This window comes from Mesoplodon mirus (genome assembly GCF_964341445.2).
Source record: "Mesoplodon mirus genome assembly, chromosome: X".
Classification (NCBI taxonomy): domain Eukaryota; kingdom Metazoa; phylum Chordata; class Mammalia; order Artiodactyla; family Ziphiidae; genus Mesoplodon; species Mesoplodon mirus.
In genome coordinates, this window is record NC_138981.1 from 94,751,015 (window position 1) to 94,776,191 (window position 25,177).

Consider the following 25,177-nt stretch of genomic DNA (forward strand, 5'->3'; position numbering starts at 1 on the left):
CCTTATCCAGTTCTGGGGCCCCTGCACACCCACACCGTCCTGGCAGGCCTTTCCGTGGCAGGTCTCTCAGCCAAGTGCAGGTTGGGAAACAGCTGCTCCGTCGCAGAGAGGGAGGAGGGAAAGAGGTCAGGGGAAGCTTCTTTTCCTCCAGCTGGAATACGATTGAGCTCGAAGGCGTGGCAGGAGAAAGGGGAGACAGAGGGCCTGGAGAGGGAGTGGCAGCGGTGGGCCGTGTGTCCGGAGGTTAGAAGGAGAAACGCTGGAGCGGAGCAGGAGGGGGAAGGGCCGGGCAAAGTAGAAAAAGAAGCCTCGTCCTAGTATTGGAGAGTAGGGCTGTGGCTAGAAAGGTGGGAGAAGACGCCTTCCTGGCTCCGCCCGAGTCTGCTATTTCAGGGCGGACTGGAGGAGAGGCGAACAGTAGAAGGTCACACCCAGCAGACCCCCCCCCCCAAAGCCAAGCTTAACCAGCTGCTCATCACTAGACAGGCTCGTCCATTCCCCCAAGAACTTAGCGAGGGCCGGCTAAGCGCCTACTAGGTGCCCGGTGTACAAAGAAATGCCCTGGAGAACCGGGTCGCAGGAGGTGGAGTCAGTCCAAACGGCTTCGCGGAGGAGGCGAATTCCGTAGACGGTGGTGAAAGAAGGTGGCCGTGCACGCGTGCAGGCTCGGCGAGTGCCGGACGCGAGGCAGGCCGGGGAGGAGGGGAAGGAGGCGGGGATTGAGCCCGGGGGAGGGAGGGGAGGGAGAGGCGCAAAGAGGGAGGGTGGGAGGTGTGAAGGGTGGGAGCGGCAGGGGGAACGAGGGAGGCGGGAGAGGGGAGGAGGCGAGGCGGGGTGGCCGCGGCCCGAGGGGCCGAGCCGAACCGGAGGGGGAGGTGGCGGCGGCGGCAGCGGCGGCGGCGGCGAGGGGGAGGAGAGAGGGAGGGGAAGAAGGAGGAAGCAAGCGCGGCGGCTGCAGGGGGAGGAAGACGGGGAGGAGGAGCCGTGCGCGGCAGCCGCGGCAGCCGCCGGGGGAGCCGAGTGCCGGGGCGCGGGGAGCGCGGGGATCCAAGCGGGTGCCCAGCTGGAGCCGCAGGCCGACCGCCGGTGAGTGGAGCCCCGAAGGGCGCGGCTGTCAGTCCCTGGGGCCGGGCGGGAGGCGCGGGAAGATGCGGCGCCGGGATGGAGGGAGGGGGCCGGCTGGAGCCCAGCCCCCGGCTGGCCCGGCCTCCCGCCCGCCTTCTCTCCCTCCCTTCCTCCCTCCCTCCCGGCTTCCTCCCGCCGCTGCCCGCGTGAAGGGGGCAGGTCCCGGGCGGGCCGCGGGCTGGGGGAGGTGCTGCCCGGAGGGCGGGCGTCTGGGCCGGGGGGTGGAGCTGGGGGCTCGGGGGTGTACCCGGGGGCGGGAGGCTGGACAGGGACGGCTCTAAATTGGCTCGGAGGGGCCAGTCGGCGGCGAAGTTGCTCGCTGCGGGCAGAGACGGCCACGCGGTTGCAGGAGTAAGCGATCCCCCTGTGGCGAGTGCTTGAGACGAGGAGTCCGGCGTCCCCGCCAGCCCCGTCGCCCTCCCCGCCTGCCCGGCCCCGCCAGCTCCCCTCCTGGCCTCCGCGTGTCCCCTCGCCGTCGCCCCCGGTTCGCTCCCGCCGCGCTGCCGGGTCCCTTCGGCCCTCTCCCTGACCCTCCCGGCCTCCGACTTCCCCTGACCCCTGCTTGCTTCGCCACTGCCCCTGTTCTCCTTTTCTTCCCTCGCTAGTTACCCCTCCCCGCCTCGTAAATTCCCGATGCAATTGCCTCTTTGAGACCTTTTTTTTTTCCTCTCCTTCCTTTTAGATTGGCCAACGGCTCGTTTCCACCCTGCCTCGTTGGTGGCCACTGGAGAAGCGCGGGGGGCTCCCCAGACAGCCGTGGGGAGAAGTTAGAGCCAGCACTTTGCCCCGGGCCTCGCGTGTAGCTTCCCGTCCCCTGCTCTAGGTGCCCTGGTGTCCGGAGGGGGGTGCGGGTGCGGGGGTGTGCCCTCCGTACATGTCCCACCACCTGGGCCACCCTCTGGGCTTGTGTTCCATCTCGCTCTTGCTTCCTACACGGTGGTCGAGGGGAACCACTTTGCATCATGTCCCGGTATAGCTACCAAAGTCTCCTGGACTGGCTCTATGGGGGCGTGGACCCCAGCTTTGCAGGCAATGGGGGCCCCGACTGTGCTGCCTTCCTCTCTTGGCAGCAGCGGCTGCTGGAAAGTGTGGTGGTCCTGACCCTGGCCCTGTTGGAGATCCTGGTGGCCCTGCGGCACATCCTGAGGCAGACGAAGGAGGACGGTAGGGGTGGCCGTGGCTGCCAGCCAGAGCAGGTGACCCAGCGGCCAGAGGAAGGCAAAGAGAGCCTGAGCAAGAATCTGCTCTTAGTAGCCCTGTGCCTGACCTTCGGGGTGGAGGTGGGCTTTAAGTTCGCCACCAAGACCGTCATCTACCTGCTCAACCCCTGTCACCTGGTCACCATGATGCATGTGAGTCTGTTGACTTCCCCCCCACCCCACCCCGGGCAGCCTGAGCCATCAGAGTCATTTGTGTGCTCAGGACACTTGGCAGTGTAGAGCACGTCATCCCTGCGGGACGTGGGACCCTCACAAATGATTTTCCAACGAGGCAGTTTGTGTGCGGATTTCAGATGTGGCTCTCTTCTACCTTTGCACAATGCGTCAGCTCCACGGTGGAGGTGGGCACTAGGAAAGACTAGCACTCAGGCCACGACCCCTCCCCTCCCAGGCCTGCCCTGGTCTTTCACAAGCAGGAAGTCCAGCCCCAGCCAGGTGCCCTTTCTGAATCACCTGTGGGGGACCATGGCCCAGTCCCCCATTACCTCTGCCACAGTTAATTTCCCAGAGGCCTGGTGACATTCTTTCCTGGAGGTGGTCGCGTAAGGTTACTGGTCTCCACTGTCGTACTTTGGGGAAATCCTTTTATGGGTTTCTCTTAATGACTCTTTCATTTGGGAGTTTACGCTCTTAGGGTGAGGTCTGCCTTTGAGTTCTGCGGTGTTGGAGCGGCACCAAGCTCCTACTAACTGCACTCTGAAGCCGACCCCAGGCAGACTCATGAACTTTTCTCTGTGCATGGTGAGAGGGTATTTATTTCCTGCAGACCTCTCCATCTTACCACTTTTATTCTCTGTCCTGAGGTCACGGTCCAGGGGTGTCCAGGCAGCTGATTTCTTTACCTCCCATTAGCGGCGCTAAGAAAAACAAATGAGATTGAAAAGGAAAGTTGCCAGATGCATAAAAATAATCTGGGTGAGGACCAAGAGCGAGACTGTCTTTCTGTACTCAGCCTGTGTAGAGAGATGTTCTAAAACTATAAAATCATGGAGGAGGAGGAAGAGGAGAAAGGGAAAAAAAATCTTTTTTAGATTTCAGGCTGTGGAAAACCTGGTGTGTTTTATCCAGGGACAGTTTTGAAACCTGTCATTAGCATCTTCATTGCTTTTATATTTGTAGAAGGTTACTCTCAGGAGCCTTGTGATAACCCTGTGTGGGGCAGGAGGTCGAGATGCTTATCTCCGTTTTAAAGGCCTGGTGGAGCCCAAGGATGGGAGGTCGCTCGCCTGCAGCCAAAAGATGAATTAGCTTTCCGGGTTGGAAAGGTAATCCACCCTCTTTGGGGTTGAGGAATGGCAGGGCAGTCTCTGGGGAGAAGCCGATGCTGATCGGCATGGCACCGCCTACTTGTGGCTGGCATGCTTGCTAGCTCTGTGTTCTAGGACTCCTTTGATGGCAGGTTCCTGGCCTCAGTTTCCCAGTCTGTAAAATGTGAATGACCACAAACCCCTTCCAGTCTTGCAGATGTGGCAAGGAGGTGTAGACAACTTTGGAATAAAGCATCTGTTATGGATGGGATGGCTATAAGCATCCAGCAGGGTTGGAGTGGGTAGCATTTTCCAAAGAGGACTTCTTGGGAAGTGATGCCATTCACAGGAAACCCAGGGCTCTCCCAGCTAGAACTTCTGTGTAAATTTGAGCCTGTCCTCTTTCTTTCTTTTTTTTTTGATGAATGGGCTTTTTGTTAATGAAAGGAAACAACGCATCTCAGCCGCTGCTATGTGAGGCTCTTGGGACAGGAGAGCTTTTTTTTGGATGGCAGGTGGTGAGGGTCAGAGGGTGCCTTTTCTACAAAGGGGTCTTGAGGCCTCTGACAACCACATACGTAGAAGGTCAACAAGGAACTAAATTCAGCCTGACTGGGGCTGCTGCTGGCGTGATTACATCAAACCTGGCAGCACCATGTTTTTTTTTTTTTTAAATAAAGTTATTTATTTATTTATTTATTTATTTAGGGCAGTGTTGGGTCTTCGTTGCTGCGCATGGGCTTTCCTCTAGTTGCGGCGAGCGGGGGCTACTCTTCGTTGCAGTGCGCGGGCTTCTCACTGCGGTGGCTTCTCTTGTTGTGGAGCACGGGCTCTAGGCGCGCAGGCTTCAGTAGCTGTGGCACGTGGGCTCAGTAGTTGTGGCTCATGGGCTCTAGAGTGCAGGCTCAGTAGTTGTGGTGCACGGGCTTAGTTGCTCCATGGCATGTGGGATCTTCCCAGACCAGGTCTCGAACCTGTGTCCCCTGCATTGGCAGGCGAATTCTTAACCACTGTGCCACCAGGGAAGGACAGCACCACGGTTTTTAGTGCAGAGGGTTTTAGAGGCTTTTAGAAGACGCTGGAGACTTCGTTCTGGCATTAATTAGTTGTGTGACTTTGGGGAAGGTACTTTTCCTGGGTCTCAGTTCTCCCAGCTGCAAAACGAGGCAGAGTTGCATTCCTAGCTCTTGACAGCCTGTGTTCTGTGATTCTTTTCTCCATAAGCAGAGTCCGGGGATGCCACAGAGAGCTATTCTAGAAATGCTTTTGGCCTCCTTTACGATTTCAGGTGGTCTTGTTCATCTTCTCATCTTCTGCTTCCTGTGTCTTCCCTGTAAAGTACACATGACCAGGCCACCCTTAGGGACACACGTAGATGATGTTGGCACTCGGGGCTGACAGCTGCAGAGAGATAGATGTTTGGGGAACTAGGGACTTATTCCTGTTACTTGTGCTTTTGCTGTTGTCCTCTGCTTAGCTTAAACTCTGAAGCTAGAGGGTGGGGAGAAAGAACAGAGTCAGGCTGAGGAATTCTTGAGCCAGAGCAGGATTGTACTGCTTTGTCCTTTACTCCTAAGTCACTGCTTTCTGTCATTTAAATAGTAACTTCCGGCCTAGTGGGGGACTTAGCCTGTGATGAATCCAACATTCTATACCTTACCTGTGGCTCTTCCTGGGAAGCAGAGACGTATGGATTTTTAAAAGTTCATGTGAGTCCTTAAAAGAAATTTAACAACAGATGGTTGGAAACACTTTTCTGACTCGGTTACAGCAATGACTAATGATAGTGAGTATGGTTAGTAATACTTTACATTTATCTAGCTCTTAACTGTTTATGAGACACTTTCACATGCATTATCTTCTTTAGGGTTATGCTAGATAAGCTTGAGCCTGGAGAGAGGTTGTTAAAATGTTTCCTGTGACTGTGTGTATTCCACAGGGGAGATGTTGAGTACAAAGAAATGCTTTGGCAAGTGAATTAGCTGAGTTAGGCCATATTATGGCAGTGAATTCTGTGGAGTTCAGAGGTCCCAATAAGGAAAGGGAGACATTAGCTGAAATGAAAGCGGGAGCTTAGCAGAGACATTTCTGATGTGTGTCTCTCAACAGGCCGACTCAATTATGGCTTTATAGAAAGGCCTTGTTCCTCAGAGCCAGTGTAAGTTTGTAACAAGGACAGTATTGCTTTAGGCCAGGAAATGGAAGAGTTGGAGGGAAAGTGGTTAGTCTCCTTATCTCCCATTTTTCAGTCTGTAAAATATTTATTTCCAAGGCCTTATTACGCAGACCCTCATCATAGCCATGCTGCCTTTGGGTCACCGCCAGCTTTAGAAGCATAAGGAAGGGCAGTTCTTGTATCTGAGGTCTGTTCTGGATTAATATTCCTGCTGTCTGGTTTCTTTTTGGCCTCATCTGATACCTCAAGGGCCCTGGAACTGGGGTCTGGCGGAGGTTTGTATGATTACAGCAGCACCTTCTCACATCTGAACTCAAGCCGGTGATGCTTGAACGTTCTCGGGATCAGCAAGCACCAGGATTAACGCACTGTTATTAAACCCCTTGCTGAATACCAGTGGTGTTTACCCATTGCACCAGTAAGTATTTCTTCAAGTGTGGCTAGTCCCCTTGTGCATATTATTTTGGCAGGTATGGGTTACAGGGAATGAATTTACTGACTGATTATGCTGTTTACCAAAAAAATCACCCAGCAAGTTAGTGGCAGAGGTGGCTTTAGAACCAAGCTGCCACAGTGGGAATTGGGGCTTTAGCAGGAAGAGATTCTCATAGCTATTTAAGTCCGAAAATCTACAAGTTCTTAGCAGAAGGGTTAAAATGCCAGACAGTTTGACTGATTGTGTCCATAAAGTCTGGTGGCCTTTTATCTCCTTTGCATCCAGTTATATTGTCTCTGTCTTAGGAACTTAACGAAAAGATCAAATTTTGGATGTCTTGTCTAATTGTCCACTCCCGGTTGGTTCTGTATGTGTCTGTGTCAATATCTCCTTATTGGGCGCTGAACTGAGTGGGGCACAGCATATGGTGTTTAACCCTCCGTGTCTCTGTGCATAGGGCAGGCTGGATCTCAGCTGGACATTTGCCAAATAATAATTGATGCTATTGACCCCGGAGCGCCAAGCCTCTGGTTTTTAGCCTGTAATACCTAGTGAGCCCCATCCTTTTTTCAGAGTTGCCATTGCTATTTTATTTTTCTGTCTTTACGATATATTAGAAGGCTGACTTCCACCAAATATGGCTAACCTGCTTTTGGCTCACTGTTTATTTTCCTACTTCTTCCCTCTTTGCTGAAAGCGTAGAATGGCACATATTCAAAATGGCCCTGAGCTTTTCGTGACACCTTTTGGAGCTCACGGAATATACACGGGTGTATTCCATTTGCTCTGTGATGGATTTGTTTTATAGAAAACCTGATAGATTTGAGAACTAGGCTTTTTGTCCCCCGCCTCCTTGACTTCAGACCAACCACACCTCCTCATCCCCATCTGTTGTCTGGAGTGCTGATAACTGCTCCTGCTTGCAACTGACGTTGGTGGGGAATGGGTACAATGAGGGATCCAGCCATCTGCTGACGGGTTATCAGATGGACTGTGTCCTGTGTCATCAGTCCAGGGGGACACAAGGGGATAATGTTTATATGGGCCCCAGCGGTGAGGCATGACATTCCTTTTTAGTTTGTTGTATTTTTCCCCCAAGGAAATTTTCAGAGAATTTTTCCATCTTTCATAATTACAGTCTTTGGGGGGGGTGTCCATTATAAAGGGAAGTGGTGTGGATTGGTGGATTAAACAACCCACAGACAGCCCTGGGATTTAAAATTATGATTCTAGTTTTGTTCGTGGCTTGCCAGGGAACCTGAGCAAATTATTTAACCTTTTCCTAACTCCATCTTCTTCATGAAATGGGCCACATGGAAACAAAGCATTTTAATCCTCTGAATAACTCTGTGGTCACTTAAACAGAGATTCCAGGTACAGGTGATCAGAGCTGGACGATGACCAATAGATTTTTACCTCCGGCTCAGAAACTGACAAACCTCAACACCTTTTCACCTTTCTTGATAGCTATTAGAATCCATTCCTCTAATCATTTCTGCTGCTTTTCTCTGGATCCTTGCCCGTGCCTGCATACCCTTCTCATGCACAGCCTATAAAACTGGGTGCTGTGACCAGAGGTCCAGCCTACACCCAGCAGAGGGGAAAGCTTTCCTTTTCAGCCTTTTCTCACCATGCACTTGTTAATACAACCCAGCGTGGAGCTTGCTATTAAGTAACAGTATGTGGCTGGCTCCTACTTGGGGTGATCCACAGGATCCCTGGATTTTTGTCCCTTTGCCATAGATGTGTCTCCTTCATCGCTTTCTTCGTGGGATCTGTCGTGAGTTCCTCCCCTCTGCACCCCTGAAGAGTCTCCTCTGTGAAACTTTCCTGTTGACCTTGACTCCACAGTTATTCCACTCATTCCAGTAACAGTTTTTGTCCTCTTTTCCTGACCCTCTGAATATTCCTCAGACTATTTGGCTCTTTAACATATGCCTTTGTATACATGTAGGTAATTCAGTGAGTGTTCGACTGGGTTGCTTGTTTTTGCATGTCTGTTCATTCTCCACCATGAGTGTAAACGCTTTTCTTTAAGGAAAGGAGTAGTGTTTTGTTTTGTTTTGTTTCTTCCCTCTGTAACTCCCTGCAGAGCTTAATACAATACATGCACATTAATTTTTTAATGTGTGCCTGGATAATGCTGGCTGACTGACTGACTGACAGAGCTGACTGTTTTCTTCTGCTTTTTCATTTTCCCTCTGGTGGTTCTGTCTGTGTTCCCTTGCGGTCTCCTGGGCACTGTTCCTATGTCTCCTGTACCCATTAAGAGAATCTCCTGTCTGTTTTTTGAAATAGCCAGAGGAGAGAGGTGGTTTTGCCTCCAGTTCACACATCTTTTGGTTCCATCACAAAGAGCTGGTTATTAGGAACTGCAGCCCATTCTCTGCCCCAAGTATCTGCTCCCTTTCATTGCTGTGAGGAAATTACGCTGTTGGATCTTGGTCTGAAATCCCTCAGTTCGACATCTGGAAGTGTCTACTTTCTTCTTTTCCTTCTTTAATATCAGACACATTAAAAAAACGTTATTAGTCTGGTGACTCACTTTCCATCTCTTTCTCTCCCCTTTTGTATTTTTCAGTAGGTAGCTCACTGTCATCATACCTCACTGAAACACCCTCTGCAAGAAGAGCCAGGCTTCTCAACTTCTGGTCTTTCATATCTTTTTTTTTACTTTATTTTTTTTTCAGCTTTGGGAGGTATAATTGACAAAGAAAATTTTAAGATATTTAAAGTGCACAACATGATGATTTGATGTACGTATACATTGTGAAAGGATTCCCCACCCCCCATGGAGATCCATGGTCTTTCATATCTTTTGTTGAATTGAGAGCATCTTCTGCCAGTCACTGGATGAGTGGACCTGAAGAGACTGTGGGTGTGGAGTGCAGTGCTTCTCGAACTTTCTTTGTGAAAAATTCCCTTGGGAGCTTGTTCTAATGCAGATGCCTGGCTCTCTACTCAGGGAGTCTGAGTAGGTCTAGGGCCTATAGGGTGAGGATGGGAATCTGCATTTATTACAAGCTCCCGAGTGATTCTGATGCTGGTGAGCATTGGACCCCGCTTGGAGAGACATTCTGTAGCGGCTAAAGTATGAGGTGGGCTGTCGGTTCAAATGCTCCTCCTGACTGGTGTGAATCTGGTGGCCTTTGGGAGGGCCTTTAGTCTTCTGGTAGGACCTCAGTATTTGTGTGGGTGTTCAATAATGTGGCTGAAATTAGAAGTTGAGGGCTCCGAGTTACTGTGAGGTGGATTTTAGGGTAGCTTTAGAGTTCCAGTGGCTTGTTAGGTCCCTAGGGGTTATGTCAGTGGAGGATTTCCAGTCCTCCTACACTCCCTTCCCATCCTTCCAGTGTCTGCGATTTTGGGGAACTAATGAGAGGAAATACTGGCACAGAGTTATTGCATGCTAATTTTCTGCGTGCAGGACTTTTGTTTTAAATGCTCCTGGGAATGTATTCATTCATGTATCCATTCAGCAAACATTTATCCAGTGCCTGTTGTGTGTCAAACATTGTGCCAGGCACTGGAGATTCAAAGATAAATAAGAAACATTCTTTGCCTTCATGTTGCTCACAGTTGAGGTGAGACAGGCAAGAAAAAAGATCAACTAAATTATAACATGACATGTACGGTAACAGATTTGAACAAAGCATAGAGGACAGAGGGTCTTTTTTTTTTTCCTAGTGCAATTAAGGAAAGCTTCCTAGAAGAGGTGACATTTGATTCACAAAGGAGGCATGTTAGCTCCTTGAGAGCAGAGGCCCTTGTTTTCTATTCTAGCGCCTCAGACAGGGCCTGCCTCATAGTAGGTGCTCAGTAAACACGTGTGAATGAATGAATAGGAAGGAAGGGGTATTGCAGGAAGGAAGGGGATTCCAGGCATAGGAAACAATACATATAAAGGCCCAGAGTTGCTTCCTGTGTCACAGGAAAGCTTCTCAACTCTTACCTGGAGTCATCTGATTGTTATTATCAGGGGAATACAGTTTTTCATATTTCTCCCTTGGCAAACCAAGGAATGCTCTGTCATTTCTGGCCCGTTGATAAGACAGCTGCAGTTGCCTACGAATCCTTGATAGGGGGCTTGCGAGACAGAGAATTGTGTTCTCTGTGCTGTCCCAAGGAGGGCTCACACGGTCAAGGACAGACGCACAGGACACTGAGGAGAGTGAGCCGACATTAAATACAGGAAATGAGATAGCAGGCATCCCACCAGAAGATGATTTTTAGCGGCTCTTGGGGTGCTTGCTGTCCCCACGGATTCCACCGCAGAACTGATGGAATGTGATGCTATCCTTCTACCTTTCTCTTTTCTGTTCTCTTCCCTGGTTCCAAGTCTTTCCCCCCGACTCACTCCATCCACGTTTGCCTCTTTCCAGAGTGCTCAAAACTCCGAATCAACCCCTTGTATTGATACATTTCAAAATGCCCATTTCATCAGAGGAGGTCATATCGCCGAGGAAATCAGGAAGAAATCAGTTCCATTTAGGAGGTTCACACTGAAGTGCGAATGGCTCATAGACTCAACTGGGCTGGGGGAGGGCAGGACTTTTTTAAAGGGCCTTGTTACCCTTACTCTAAATGGTAGGGTGTGTCCCAGTGTTTTTGAGCAGGTGGCCTTTCCTGTGTTCCTTACCCAGTTTTTGACCTCCTTCCCGCTCCACACCCCACCATCCCCCCAAGAACTGGGGTTATCAGTGTCTTGCTACCCTACTTGCTGGACCCCCAGGGTAAGTCTCCCTCCAGGGTGCTTGGATGCAGCAGTTAAATCTGAAGGCCTGGAGAGGATTCCTCCTCTTCTGGGTATGGTCCTTTCTGTTTACTCAGCTCTTTGCCAGAGAAAGAGCTGCCAGCTAAATAGGGCATGGCTTGCATGTCCGTCAGCGTGTGGTGTGTCCAGGGAGGCAGACCTGTTGCGAGCCTGAGATCCTGAACGGGAGGGTTGGGGGGATCTCTCTGTTGGCTGTGCTTCCTTAACAGTAGCTGTTGGAGCAAATGCCAGAGGAGGAAGGGTGGGATGAGTCTGGTCCTGGGCCTGTGGCTCTGCGGAAAGGGAATAGACGGGAGGTTAGAGAGGACTGGCCTTTTGGGCAGAAACAGTTCAAGCCGTGTCCTGTGGGCAGGTGTTTAGGTGGGTAGAAGAGCGAGAAGGGGATTATCTGGAGGAGAAAGGAGGCATGAGCCCATTCTGATTCCATCCGGGTGCCTCCAGTCTCCCTGTCTCCATCACACAGTGGTGGTGTAAACTCAGGGTGTATTTTGCCTGTGAATAGAATCGCCTTTGCCAGTCGACCAGCTGTGTTTGCAGAAAGACTCTGTGCTCAGGCTGTTGCTAGCAAAGAGACATTTCATTCAGGTGCTGATTAAATAAGGCGCAGAGCCAGGTTGCACATTAAGGCCCTTAACTACGGCTCTGGGAGCCCCTGGGTAAACACTTATTAGATGTTCTGGGCAGAGTGTTAGCAGAGGCTGCTGGACATGAGGTGCTTTCTTCAGAAATCAAGTTAGGGGAAATTGGCTAGGAGAGACAGTGTCTAGAAAGGGTCTTGCTCCTCTTTTCCTAGACTCGTCAGGTCCGAGCTGCTGGCATATACATGGAAGGGCTAGACAGTTTTCCTCATTGGCATTTACTTGTGAAGTTCTCACTGGGACCCAGTAGGTTTGGATTGGGACACACAGCAAGGAGACTGGCTAAGTTAGGTAAGGCACTAGAAATGCCTCCTTTTCCTAATGCAAATTCAGCTTAGTGGATTGAGCTTTTGGACCATATTTCCTGGGTATGTATTTGAGCTCCATCGTCCTGTGACCTTAGGCATGTTCCCAAGCATTGTGGGTAAATAGGCAGTTCCTTAGGTTAACTTAACTGCTATCAACTTCAGTTTCACTCATCTGTAAAATGGGAGTAATAATAGTACCGACCTAATGGGGCTGTTGTGAGGATTAAATGAAATAATTTAAATCAAGCATTTAGCAGAAGTTCTGGCTCATTGTCAGCACTCAATAAATGTTAGCAGTTTTTCATAGTACAGTTGGCCATCTGTAACTGTGGGTTCTACTTCTGCAGATTCAACCAACTACAGATTGAAAATATTTAGGAAAAAAAAATTCCAGAAAGTTTGAAAACACAAAACTTGAATTTGCTGTGCACTGGTGACTATTTACATTTGTTTTACATTGTATTTCCAACTATTTATATAGCATTTACATTGTATTAGGTATTATGTCTTTTTATACATTGGATTTCTTTTACATTGTATTTGCAACTATTTACATAGCATTTACGTTGTATTAGATATTATAAGTCATCTAGAGATGATTTAAAGTGTGTAGAAGCATGTGCGAGGTTACATGCAAATACTACACCATTTTATACAAGGGACTTGAGCATCCACAGATTTTGGTATCTGTGGTGGGTCCTGGAACCAATCCCCTGTGGAGAGCAAGGGACTATTGTAGTAGTAGCAGTACAATATATTTCAGGGCATACTGGGTAGAAGCCGGCTCTAGGGTGGTAAAGGCCTGGGTTCAAATCCTACCACTAACTGTGTAGCCCTGGGCAAGTTACTTAACCTCTCCAAGCCCTAGTTTCCACATTTGTAAAATGGAATAATAATTATACCTACCCTGCAGAGCTGTTGTAAGAATTAAATGAGAAAAAATGAGACAATACTAATAAAGCACTTAAGATAGTAGACAGTCAATACATTTTTTGCTGGGATGTGATGTGTGATGATGATCACGAGCTTCGTTATCCTTATTATGGCTGCTGCTGCTGTGAGCTTGGATGCCTGATGCTGGGATAAGATGATAGAGATTAGATACAGGAAGGCAGCTTTAAGAATCTCACCCCCCCAAAAAAAATCTCACCCTAGAGCAGCTTCCCTAGCATCTTTGTTTCATGTGGTAGGCAACAATATTGGTTCCATGAAGGTGGCACCCACATAATCTCTGCAGGGCAGGGTGCCTCGACTGTTGGAGGCCTAAGGACAGTTTTCTGGGGACTTTGGATGTTACTGTAAATCACCCAGCCCTTCCTGAAGCATTTGGAGGATGGCTGTCATTGGTAGGAAGCTTGGCTTTCCAGGGACCTCTGGGCTTATTTACTGCTGCTCTTCATCAATGGGCTGGCTCTCTGGTGCCAGCTATCTTGGGATTGGTAGCCTAGGAAACCAACAAGTACATGACAGAAGTAGGAAAGGAGTGGTTTGGGTGTGGGCAGAGACAGGTGCGTGGATTTACTTTTTCCTTTTTCGTTAATTTCTTTTGACCGAGGGGAGTGCAACTTGCTCAAGTGCCGCCTGTTCCCAGGGTTAAGAAATTATTGGGGCTTCCCTGGTGGCGCAGTGGTTGAGAGTCCGCCTGCCGATGCAGGGGACACGGGTTCATGCCCCGGTCCGGGAAGATCCCACATGCCGCGGAGCGGCTGGGCCCGTGAGCCATGGCCGCTGAGCCTGCGCGTCCGGAGCCCGTGCTCCGCAACGGGAGAGGCCACAACAGTGAGAGGCCCGCATACAGCAAAAAAAAAAAAAAAAAAAAAAAAAAAGAAATTATTGGAGGAGAAAGGGCTGCTCCCAGAGCTCCTAGGAGAAAGGCAGGTTAAAAGTAGACCAGTGCTTTGCCTGACATGTCAGCAAATGGACCAAAAAAAGACAAATCAGTATCTCCCGGATATGGGAAACCTCTCTCAGTTTTGAAGAACAGCTACTCTTTCAGAACCGGGACCTCAGCCACGAGTCACTAAAGGTAGGCCCCCTTTAATTAAGTGTAGCCTTCCAGGGCCAAGGCCTGGGTCATGTGATTTCACAGCCTTGGTGTTGGAGTGCCCTACCCCACCCAGCAAGGCCATTGGAAGACCCCCAGGCATGTTCCCAAGCATTGTGGGTAAATAGGCAGTTCCTTAGGTTAAGGTCATGTTTTAATGTAATAATCCTGGTTCCCTGGTTGGAGCTGGCTTGGAGGGCATTCCTAAAGCAAAGAGCAACCCTGAGAAATTAGGGGAGACTGTACCAAAGGGTCTCCTTCATATCACCACTTGTTCTTTGTCGCTTTGCATTTGTCAAGAGTTTCCTTTTTTAAGTCCCAGGCACTTGAGCATGTGCGCCTGCCCGTTGCTGCGCTTTATTCCCTGCGCCCTGCAGGAATGTTGCTCGGGGTCATGTGCTTAAGTGCCTTATTATCTTCAGCACTTCTACACTTGGCCCCTTGGGCTGCCGCTGCTGCCGGCTGCTGCTTCACGTAGGCCTTTCTCCCCATTTCCCGGGCCCCCAGTCACAGGAGGACTCACAGGTCCCCTTGAGGAAAGGGCGCCCGGTTTTACCTTTGGATTTCCATTCCCCTCGCAGCCCCGCACTGGACTTTGCAGTTCAGCTCTCCTCAGCATAGCCCTGCAAGCTAGCACCAAGCCAAGGTCATGTTTCCCTGTTTGCTGGTGGGGTTTCTGGCCAGTGAGCAAAGAGAAACAGATTGACCCCCCCAGCCCTGTGGCTGTCCTTCCCCGGGCGGGGCTGTCGGCGGGGAGGGGTGCTGTCTTGGCCCTGGGAAGTCAGGGGTGACCTTTAGGCCAAGGCTGCTTTCGCTTCCTGGGGAAGAATGCAAAGCGTGCCGGGTCACAGGGTCTCCTGCCTGGCTGAACGGTGTTTGGCCATACCTCACAGTCAGGGCTGTGTTTGCTCAGATGGACACACGTGGAAACCAGGCTGGGATCATCTTCCCAAGTTTCTTACTCCCCGCTTTGGGTCTGAACTGAAAAACGATTTGCAAAGTACACTGTGGTCCGCACCTGTTGCTGTTTTTTTTTTTTTTAATCCCCCTTTCCACGGCCAGTTTGCAGCAAACTGAGGATTAAGCCTGGCTCCTCCCACTTACATTTTCTCTTTAGTTTCCCTTGGGGTTGGGTTCTCACTTTCCAGTCATAACTGTCCATCGACATTAAGGACAGTTGGTGCCGCTGCTCATTTAGGGTCCTCCCTCACCCAGACCTTTTAAACACCATAAACCTGGAATAGGGTCAGATGGACAAAAAGGAGTTAAATTTAAGAGAAAGAGCTCGTTATAATTTTTGGTTATCTCTGTACACTTTGAAAGTTAGGAGTAGTAGTGATAATAATACTTGTAACATTTTGAGCCTGTATTATGCTCCAGGCACTGTGCTTAAGTGTATTGCCTATATATTACCTAATTTGCAGCCTTCCACAAAAAGGTCATTTTTGTTTTATCTAATCCTTCTTTCTCTCGGTTCTAGCTGATTTCTCCTTTGGTCGACTTATAGATACTGGAGAAAATATTCGAGCAATACTTTCCTGGGTTGAAATGGCAGAGTGATGCCAGGTCGGAGCTGGAAAAAAATCCTCAGAGATCATCTCCTCCCTCATTTTTCCAGATGAGCAAACTGAGACCCAGAGAGGTGAAGTGACTTGCCCAAAGTCACACAGCTCAATAGAAGCAGAGGTAGATCTCCTGACTCCCGGTTCACTGTCTCTCTCTAGTACCATGGCCTCCTTCCACCCCTAACCATTCTAGCGTAAAGGGAGATGGACTTTTGTTCTTGCCAGCTAGTAGAGAAACAGAAGTCATGTGTTTTTTGAGCATCATTGTCTTACAGCCTTGAAAGTGAGGATCTCACGGCTGCAGGCCACCTCTCTGCCTGACTGCTATAGCAACTGCTTTTTCAATGTGTTTTTCTGCCCTTGCTGCCTCTCTTCCACAGAGGAGCCAGGCTGTAGTGCCACCATTGCTTGCTGCTTGTCCTGGGCAGGTAGTACAGGGAGTTGTGTACGCTCAGTGAGCCCGTATGTCAAGCCAGTGTGATCTGCTCTGAGATAACTGGTTGTTTGGAAATGGGACCCATTCACTTGGGACTATAACTGAGGTCATCATTTCTTTCCTCTAAATAGAGACCTGCATCCTATCCTAGTGAACAGTTGTATGAGGCTTCACGGCAGGGGAGCAATATCAGAAACTTTGTCTGGTAGAAGTGAGTGACAAAGGTCAAAGAGGAAAAAGGTCAAAGTAATCTGCCAACCCAGTGGGAGAGGTCAGTTCATCTTGGTAAACAATGTAGAGTAATAGAGCACAGGATTAAGTATTAGACAGACCTGGGCCTTGGATGTAGGTTTCTGGCTGACAGAACCTAATAGTTTTGACCAGTCAGGTAGCCTCTCTGTGCCTGATCTTCTTATATGATACAAAGTGTGGTAGTTAAGAGTTCAGGCTCTGAAGTCAGACTGGCCAGGTTCAAATCTTGGCTCTGCTGCTTTCTAGCTGTGTCGCTTTGGGTAAGTTACTTGACATCTCTGGGCGTGTTTTCCTTCTCTGTAAAATGGGGATAATAGTATCTACTTTGTGGTTTTCTTGTAAGAATTCAATACATGGCTACATGTAAAGTATTTAGATCAGTGTCTGGTGCATAGCAAGTGTAGAGTAAATATGATAAATATGAGTTATGGCAGTTGTATCTGTAAGATAGGGATGATCTTTGCCCTTCATACGTCACAGTCAAGTAAAATAAGATATGTTGAACATGTCTTGTAACTAGAAAGCACTATCTAAATAGGAAAAATCATCTTTTGAGGGCATGAACATTCAAAGGATTATTAGCCCATTGTTTTTAGGATCAGATAATGGTGGATATTTCTTTGATGATCTGGCAAAAGGAAGAATAGTAGGTTTATGTGTGGGGTTATATAAATGCTGGGGCCATCAAGCAATGTATGTCCTGCTTTTTCCCTCCTAGTGTACTTAAGAGTGCTTAAAAGCCAAGTAAAGTGGTTGGAGGATTTGGAATGAAAAGCAAGGATTATGATACTTTTCCCTCATGGCCCCTATCTTAGTTAATGGCACTGCAGTCCATCAGTGACCCAAGGTTAAGTCCCTTGAAACCTTGACACATTTCCATTCCTCTCTTCCATCATCATAGTCTCTTGAGTCATTTTGATTCCATCTTCCATTATTTCTCCCATCTGTCTCTTCCTTTTCTTCTTTGATTTCTCTGCCCTAATTCGTCTGGTTGTTTATCATCATCATCATCATCACCACCATCTGGCTTATTAACAGCAGCTTCCTGACTGATCTTCCCTTCTTTAGGGGTCTTTCTGCTCTGTCCATCCCTTACACTGCTGCCAGAAATGATACAAGGAAAATTCATGTTGGGTCCTGCCATTCCCTTGCTCAAAAGCCTTCAATAGCTCCCTATTGCCTTCGGCAAGGGTAGTAGATATAGCTAGATAAATACACCTTACGGTGCCCCAGGCCAACCGTGCTAATCAAAACATGAGCATGCTTTCCCAACATGTGTCTCCATGTAAGTTCAGAATTGCCTTTAGCATAGTATTTTAGGCAGCAACTATTACTCAGTCAGAGAGTGGCAGCTGGAACTCCTTATGATAGGATTCAGGATCTTCTATGATCTTGGTTTCAACCTTCTTCCCAGCTTTGTCCTCTAGTATTTTTTTTAAATAAATTTATTCATTTATTTATTTTTGACTGCATTGGATCTTCATTGCTGCGCGCGGGCTTTCTCTAGTTGCGGCGAGTGGGGGCTACTCTTCGTTGTGGTGTGCGGGCTTCTCATTGCGGTGGCTTCTCTTTGTTGCGGAGCACAGGCTCTAGGCGCATGGGCTTCAGTAGTTGTGGCGCGCAGGCTCAGTAGTTGTGGCACACGGGCTCCAGAGAGTAGGCTCAGTAGTTGTGGTGCACAGGCTTAGTTGTTCCGCGGCATGTGGGATCTTCCCGGACCAAGGCTCGAACCCGTGTCCCCTATATTGGCAGGCGGATTCTTAACCACTGTGCCGCCAGGGAAGTCCCTGTCCTCTAGTATTGATACATTCTTTCATATGTGCTCTGATCCAGCCACATGTACCATGAAGTTCCATGCTTCTTTGACTCTGAGTTTATACTTTGTTCATGTTGTACGCTCAGCCAGAAATACTTTCTTTTCTCTTCCTGTTGAGATGCCAGTCATCATTCAAGACTCAGCCTAAACATTCCCTCTTGTGAAGCTTTTTTCAAGCCTTCATGCCAGATTTAGCCATTCTTGTCTATTTTAGCATTTTATTCTGCCTGATATTACATAATCGTTTATGTCTCTCCCCCACTCCTTAGTTTGTGTGTTCTCTGAATACAAGATCTGTGTTTTATTGATATTTTTTTCTATCCTGCACAGCATCTAGTACATACTAGACTCCTAATTTTTAAAGAAAATTTAATCGAGTCTAGTCCATTCCCTTTGTTTTTTGGATGAGGAAACGGAGGCTTAGAGGAAGAGGTCAGGTGTTCATTCGGGGATTTGTTGAGCCTCAGATGTTTGAGACGTCGAGGCTGGAGTGAACAGCAGGCAACTGAGATGTGGTTGGGCTAGCAACGTGATTTAGAGAAGATGGAGGGGCAGAAGATGCAAACATGCAAGCCAGGGGAGAGAAAGAAGAAAAGGATTCTGTGAAATGCCTACTTTTGTGGGCAGAAGAAAAGACTCAGTGAAGCAAAAGTAGAAAGACACCCAAGAGAGGAAGGAGTTTCATGAAGCAGGTCCTCTACTGTCATGTGAGGCAAAGAGGTTGAGACCAAGGAGGACTTGAGAAAAGGCACTTGGAATTGGTGAGTACAGGCTGGTCCTGTGGGCAGCCATCCACCCATTTCTAAATAGTTACCTTAGAAATGTTTGTGTGTGAAGAGTTGTGGGTACGGATGTTATGGCATCAGAGAAGACTGGGAGACAGCCCGCCAGTGGCAGAATGGTAAATCCAGCCAATGTGCAGCTTTTAAAAGGGAGGCTGATCTCTGTGTTCCCTTTGAAAGATATTCACAGTATATTGTTAAAATTAAAAAGAAAAAGATAAACTGCAGAACAGTATGTATGATAGGAACCCATTTCCTAAGAAAACAAACCACAAGCCCTTGTTTATGTGCATGTTTCTAATCACGTTGTAAAAGCCTAGAAGAATGTGTACCCAGTAGTGTTTACTCCTGAGTGATTAGGGAAAGGGGGGACACCCTCACTTTATACTTAACACATTTCTGTATTGTTTGAATTTGGTGTGAGTACAAATTTCTTGAGTAATTAAGAAGAAATATTTTTGTAAAGAAAGAAAGGAGTTGGTTGGCAGCCTGGGAGAGCAGTTTCAGTAGAAGAGAGTCAGCGGATGAAGGAAGCCAACTCACGAGAGAAGATATGGCAACTGAGAAAGCATCATGTGTTTGGGAGACTGTGCCCACAGGGGCCTTGCTGCCTGTGTGGCTGGCGGGAAAGGAGCAGGGGGCACAGAGAGACGCCAGAGTAAGGAAGCAACCCCATGGCCAGGAGGTTCAGCTGAAAGGGGACGGATCAAGCAGAAGAGTAACAAGGTGGCCTAGAGGCAGGCGGAGGCTGATTAAGAAGGAATTAAAAAAGCAAACCAGGGCTTCCCTGGTGGCGCAGTGGTTGAGAGTCGGCCTGCCGATGCAAGGGACATGGGTTCGTGCCCTGGTCTGGGAAGATCCCACATGCCGGGGAGCAGCTGGGCCCGTGAGCCATGGCCTCTGAGCCTGTGTGTCCGGAGCCTGTGCTCCACAACGGGAGAGGCCACAACAGTGAGAGGCCCGCGTACCGCAAAAAAAAAAAAAAAAAAAGAGCAAACCAAAGTGGGCGTGTGTATATAAGGGGGGCAAGGGAGAGGATGGGGTCGGGGGAGAGACTGGTGGGGGGCCCAGCTGCAGTGGGAGCGGAGCACACTCATAGCTGTAAGGAAACATCCACTTGAGGCAAAGAGTAGCACAGTTGAGAAGGGACAAATTAAATATCAATTTGAGGAGTAGAGAAGCTTCCCCCAAAAGGATGAGATCTCAGGCCAGTTAAGCCTCCAGTAGAGTGCTTGGGGCAGAGGCTGGACTAGCTAATTGCCTTCTCTGACTAACCGAGGGTTAAGAAAGCCCCTCTTTAAGTTTTGATGGCCAAAAATGTTTTGGCAGTGGCAGAGTTATCTTAATGGCTCAGAGAATAGTCTGGTGAGTGACCAAAATGGGATTTCTGTGGCTTTGCGGGCCTCTGAGTTGAGTTATCTGCTGGACCTGTCACTAAGCTTGGGACTAAAGGTGGAGATGGAGAAGGCGGAGGCCAGGGGTCCTCAACCCTGGCTGCACCTACAGTCATTAAGCAAGCATTTAAAAATACCAATACCTTCCCCTCACCCCATGCTTATCTAATTGTATGGGCTGGGGGCCTGGACACCAGCAATTTTTCAGGCTCCTCAAGTGATTTTAGTATGCAACTAGGATTAGAAGCCACAAGTGTAGAAGATGGGATTAAATGTGTTCTGAGCCTAGACTGGCCCTCAGAAGCTTGTGTGTTTGTGTGTGTGTGTGTGTGTGTGTATTTAACACTATTTCAATACACATATTTTGTCCTGTGTATTCCCAAAGCCTGTTGGTGCATCACTAGTAAATCACTCATCCCACTGTGTGCTAGTTAGTTGCTAGCCTATCGGGAGATCTAAGATCTAAGATGTAAAATTCAGGAGTTACTCAATAATAGTAACTGTGCTTACTGGGCCTCGCACTGGGTCAGGTTAACTGACTCCCCCTGACTCATAAAGCTTATAGGACGAGTGCCAGCACTAGGCCCAGGTCTGCCCCTTTTGCAGTACAGAGCAGAGTGCCTGGCACCTACGTGTTCAATCATTGTCACGTGAAGTGACTAGGAGCTTTGTTTTCTTGTGCAATGCTGCTTTTTATTAAAAGCACGGGAATGGTAAAATCTGACATATTTGAAAAGTCTGGTGGGAGAGAGGCTTGCGAACTGCCTGGCATGTGAAAAGCTCATGATATGCCAGGCACTGTGCGGTGTATCTGTATCACTCAGCATCTATTATGCAATTACTCTGAGCCGAGCATCATACTTGGGACCGTGAGATACACAAGGACTATCAGATATGGTTTCTGCTCCCCAGGGAGCTTATTATCAAGGCTCATTTATAGTCTAATTACTACATTTTTTTTTTTTTTTTTTGCGGTATGCAGGCCTCTCACTGTTGTGGCCTCTCCCATTGCGGAGCACAGGCTCCGGACGTGCAGGCTCAGCGGCCATGGCTCACGGGCCCAGCCGCTTCACGGCATGTGGGATCTTCCCGGACCGGGGCACGAACCCGTGTCCCCTGCATCGGCAGGCAGACTCTCAACCACTGCGCCACCAGGGAAGCCCCTAATTACTGCATTTTTATGTGGAGAACTTACATCAGGAAAATGATAGAGGTCAGAGGGACTTTGAAGATCCTGTAGTTCAAACCCTTCATTTTACAGTGAGGAAAAGAAGCCCAGAGCGAGAAGCTACTTTCCCAAGGTCACACCACTTGGGATGGGTTAGAGCCAGGGCTGGTGTGCCGGGCTGTCTCTCTTTGAGGTCCTGCTACAGTGTTCTGTTGATCAGCTGAAGGACAAGTGAACCTAATGGCCCATGTTAAAACTTTAACTAGAATTCCACTTTGTGCTTTATGCTCCCAGCTTCCTTATGGTTGAGGGAGGGGAGTTGCATTTTAGTCTTTCTTAAAACCTTGCCTGGAGAGGGCCAGCACTGGTTACCACTGGAATTATAGCTCAGGCCCAAGAGGCCTTAAAGATGGCGCATTTTCCCTTTACTGAAACAGCCACTGACTAACCCCCTATGTCTAATTATGGTACTTTTTCTACTCTTTGTAACGGGCTTTCCCAAGCTTAGTAGGTTTATGACTTTTCTGCCTCAGTCACTCCTTTTTTTTTTTTTTTTTTTTTGGTGTCTGTGTGTGTGTGAACCTTACCTTAGAGGAAGGAGGTGTTACGTACGGTCCTGAGAATTAGTGCAGTGGGGCGGGTTCCTAGTGGTGCCAGCATCAGGCTGTTTCTTTTAGCCCTGTTCCCTGCTGGTTCCCAAGTCCAAAATTCAGTTTCAAGTCTGGGGCTTTCTATGAAGAGTCAGGTGTAATTCAAGGTAGAGATTCTGGGTTGCTCTTCCCCGAGCCCCTTTCCCATACAGACAGGGTTTAGGGAGCTGACAGCTCTGCCTTCCGCTGTGCCAGGTTGTGGTAATAGTCACAACTAATAGTGATTGAACACCCTGTGGGATCAATGCTATTATTGGCATTTCTGTTTTACAGGTGAAGATAATAAGATTCAGAGAGGTTAGGTAACATGCCCAAGGTCATACAGCTAGAAAGTGGCCAAGCTGGTATGGACAGCTACGTCTGCCTGACTCCAAGGCTGGTCTTGTTAACTATTAGGCTAGTAGAGTTTGTCATTTAAAGAGATTACCAATGACATTCTTCATATCGATGAAGAACTATCTGCCAGTTTTCTGCAAGCCCATTTAAAGAACTAGTCAGATGGGAAGCTGAGTTCTGTTCCACTGTGGGGCGGACTGTATTGGGAGACCTGCCAGTCACCAGCACTGCAGGGTCAAGAAAGTCACTTCCCATCTCTGGGATTCACTTTCCACATCTGTAAATGAGAGTTGGACCAGATGATGTGTTAGATCCCTCCCAGCTTATACATTTAATGAGACTTGGGTTCATTTCTCACTTCCTGGCAGAATGGAAAAGTCTAGGAATTGGATGTGGGATAGAATGCATCAGAACTGTAAAAGTGGGGAGAATCTCATAGTGCGCCCAGGAGCTTCCTGGATGGGTCAGTTAACCTCAGATGGCTTTATCATGCTTAGGCAGTTACACATTGGTTCTGGTTTTCCTCAGGAATTTATAAAGAAATAGTTTCTTTTCAGTTAGCTCCTTCCCCACATCAAAAATTACCAGCTTTCTTAAAGTGGCTGTTATTTTTTATTTTTATTTTTTTTTGCGGTACGTGGGCCTCTCACTGTTGTGGCCTCTCCCGTTGCGGAGCACAGGCTCCGGACGCGCAGGCTCAGCGGCCATGGCTCACGGGCCCAGCTGCTCCGTGGCATGTGGGATCTTCCCAGACCGGGGCACGAACCCGTGTCCCCTGCATCGGCAGGCGGACTCTCAACCACTGCGCCACCAGGGAAGCCCAAAGTGGCTGTTATTTAATTTCAGCCCTTTGTAGTCGCTGAAAGTATTTCTAAAGATCAAGTAAAGACTGAAAGGGTAGCAGGGCACCTAAATCTGGGGTGCTCATATTTTATTGGTCTGTGTTAGAATTACTAGAATTTGTGTTCTGTTTTGCAAGAGGGCTTTGGGAGACGGTGGTTTCTAGAAGAGAAGCAATCTAAACAGAAGGTTGTACGTGCAACTTTTATCTCCCTTCAGAGTTTAAGAGCAGGTAGATCCATAACTAGGTCTAGTGTAGTTGACCTTGCATTTATCTGTTTCGTCATCAAAAATCATCTTGTATTCAAGAACACTTAAGGTTAATAATCTATAAAACCTATGAGATGCTGCAGTTAGAATGGTAACTTTGATCTTAAAAAGTATTTTTATGTTATCCTTGGGGTGTGTGGGCACGTGTGTTCTTGAACCTGGGGGCTCTTATTTTGGATCGTACGGGTATATCAATCAGCTTGCATCAGGCAGGGCTCTGAGGGGCTGCCCCCAAAGCCAGGCTCTGGTCTCCTCTTCTGCCCATTAAGATTAGGTACTGCCATTAGGAGGAACAAAATTATTTACTTGGGGACAGGAAGGGGAAGCCCTGACAGGTGGGCTGTGATGGCACTGGTGCTTGGTGCATAGTGTGGCACAGATGTTAGCCTTCTGCTCACTGGTTCCAGGACAAAGCCCTTGGGATATTCATCACTTGTGGGCCATCAGGTCGGTTAGCCTGGCAGTGTTGCCGTACAGAAGGAGTTAGGGGCTTCCCTGGTGGCACAGTGGTTAAGAATCCACCTGCCAGTTCAGGGGACACAGGTTTGAGCCCTGGTCCGGGAAGATCCCACATGCTGCAGAGCAACGAAGCCCGTGTACCACAACTACAGAGCCTGCTAGCCACAACTACTGAAGCCCATGCACCTAGAGCCCGTGCTCTGCAGCAAGAGAAGCCACTGCAGTGAGAAGCCCGCGCACTGCAATGAAGAGTAGCCCCCGCTCGCTACAACTAGAAAAAGCCCGTACACGGCAACGAAGACCCAACGCAGCCAAAAATAAAAATGAATAAAACAAATAAATTTTTAAAAAGATCTATTTAAAAAACTACAGTAAGGTACAGTGTCACTAATTAGAATGAATAAAATCAAAAAGACTTACCAAAAAAAAGATACTATTAAGTTAAAAAAAAAGAAAAAGGAGTTAAAAACCGGGTGGCATCAAAACCCAAGCTGCAGGCACATCGTATTCTTCAGCTACCAACCCAATTTTACCTTATTCATGATCACCTGGGTCTGCATATGCTCCTAGGAGTGTATGTTCCGGCCATGAATATCTTGGTTTTCAGAGAAAAAATGGGTAAAATGAGGCCACACAGGGGCAGTATTACTGTGTGTGTTTTTTTTAAAGAGTTACAAACATTATTTTTAAAATTAATTAATTAATTAATTTTTTGCCTGTGTTGGGTCTTCGTTGCTGTGTGCAGGCTTTCTCTAGTTGCAGCGAGCGGGGGCTACTCTTCGTTGTGGTGCGTGGACTTCTCATTGCGGTGGCTTCTCGTTGTGGAGCACGGGTTCTAGGTGTGTGGGCTTCAGTAGATGTGGCATGCAGGCTCAGTAGTTGTGGCGCACGGGCTTAGTTGCTCCACGGCATATAAGATCTTCTCGGACCAGGGCTTGAACCCGTGTCCCCTGCATTGGCAGGTGGATTCTTAACCACTGTGCCACCAGGGAAGTCCTTTTCTGTGGGTTTTAGAAAAAATATTGCTCAGTCATGCCACAAAATGGCAGCAGCATATTATCTGCTGCCACTTTATATAAACACTGACTTGGATATCCTTCTGTTTTGCTGATTTTTCAGTCTTCTATTCACATAATGATTATTTGCATTCCCATTGGAATTGTGGTCTCTGGTGTCAGAAGGAGAATTGAAATCTATAGCTTCATACACATAGTACCCACTTCCCTCCTTTATTTCTTTCT

At 48.3% G+C, this 25,177-nt stretch overlaps 1 protein-coding gene across 5 annotated transcripts in view; it reads left to right on the forward strand.

The window, feature by feature from the left end:
* Positions 1-981: 981 nt before the first annotated feature.
* Positions 982-25,177, forward strand: part of TMEM164 (transmembrane protein 164) — a 165,496-nt gene continuing 141,300 nt past the window's right edge. For 2 of the 5 annotated variants that reach the window (XM_082609035.1, XM_082609036.1), the window contains exons 1-2: positions 1,419-1,476; positions 1,808-2,477. In XM_082609035.1, coding sequence (XP_082465161.1) covers positions 2,088-2,477 — 390 coding nt within the window. In that variant the 5' untranslated portion in view covers positions 1,419-1,476; positions 1,808-2,087. Of the gene's footprint in view, positions 1,087-1,418; positions 1,477-1,807; positions 2,478-18,524; positions 18,799-25,177 lie in introns of those variants that run through there. The other 3 variants (XM_082609038.1, XM_082609039.1, XM_082609037.1) reach the window with 3 other exon arrangements.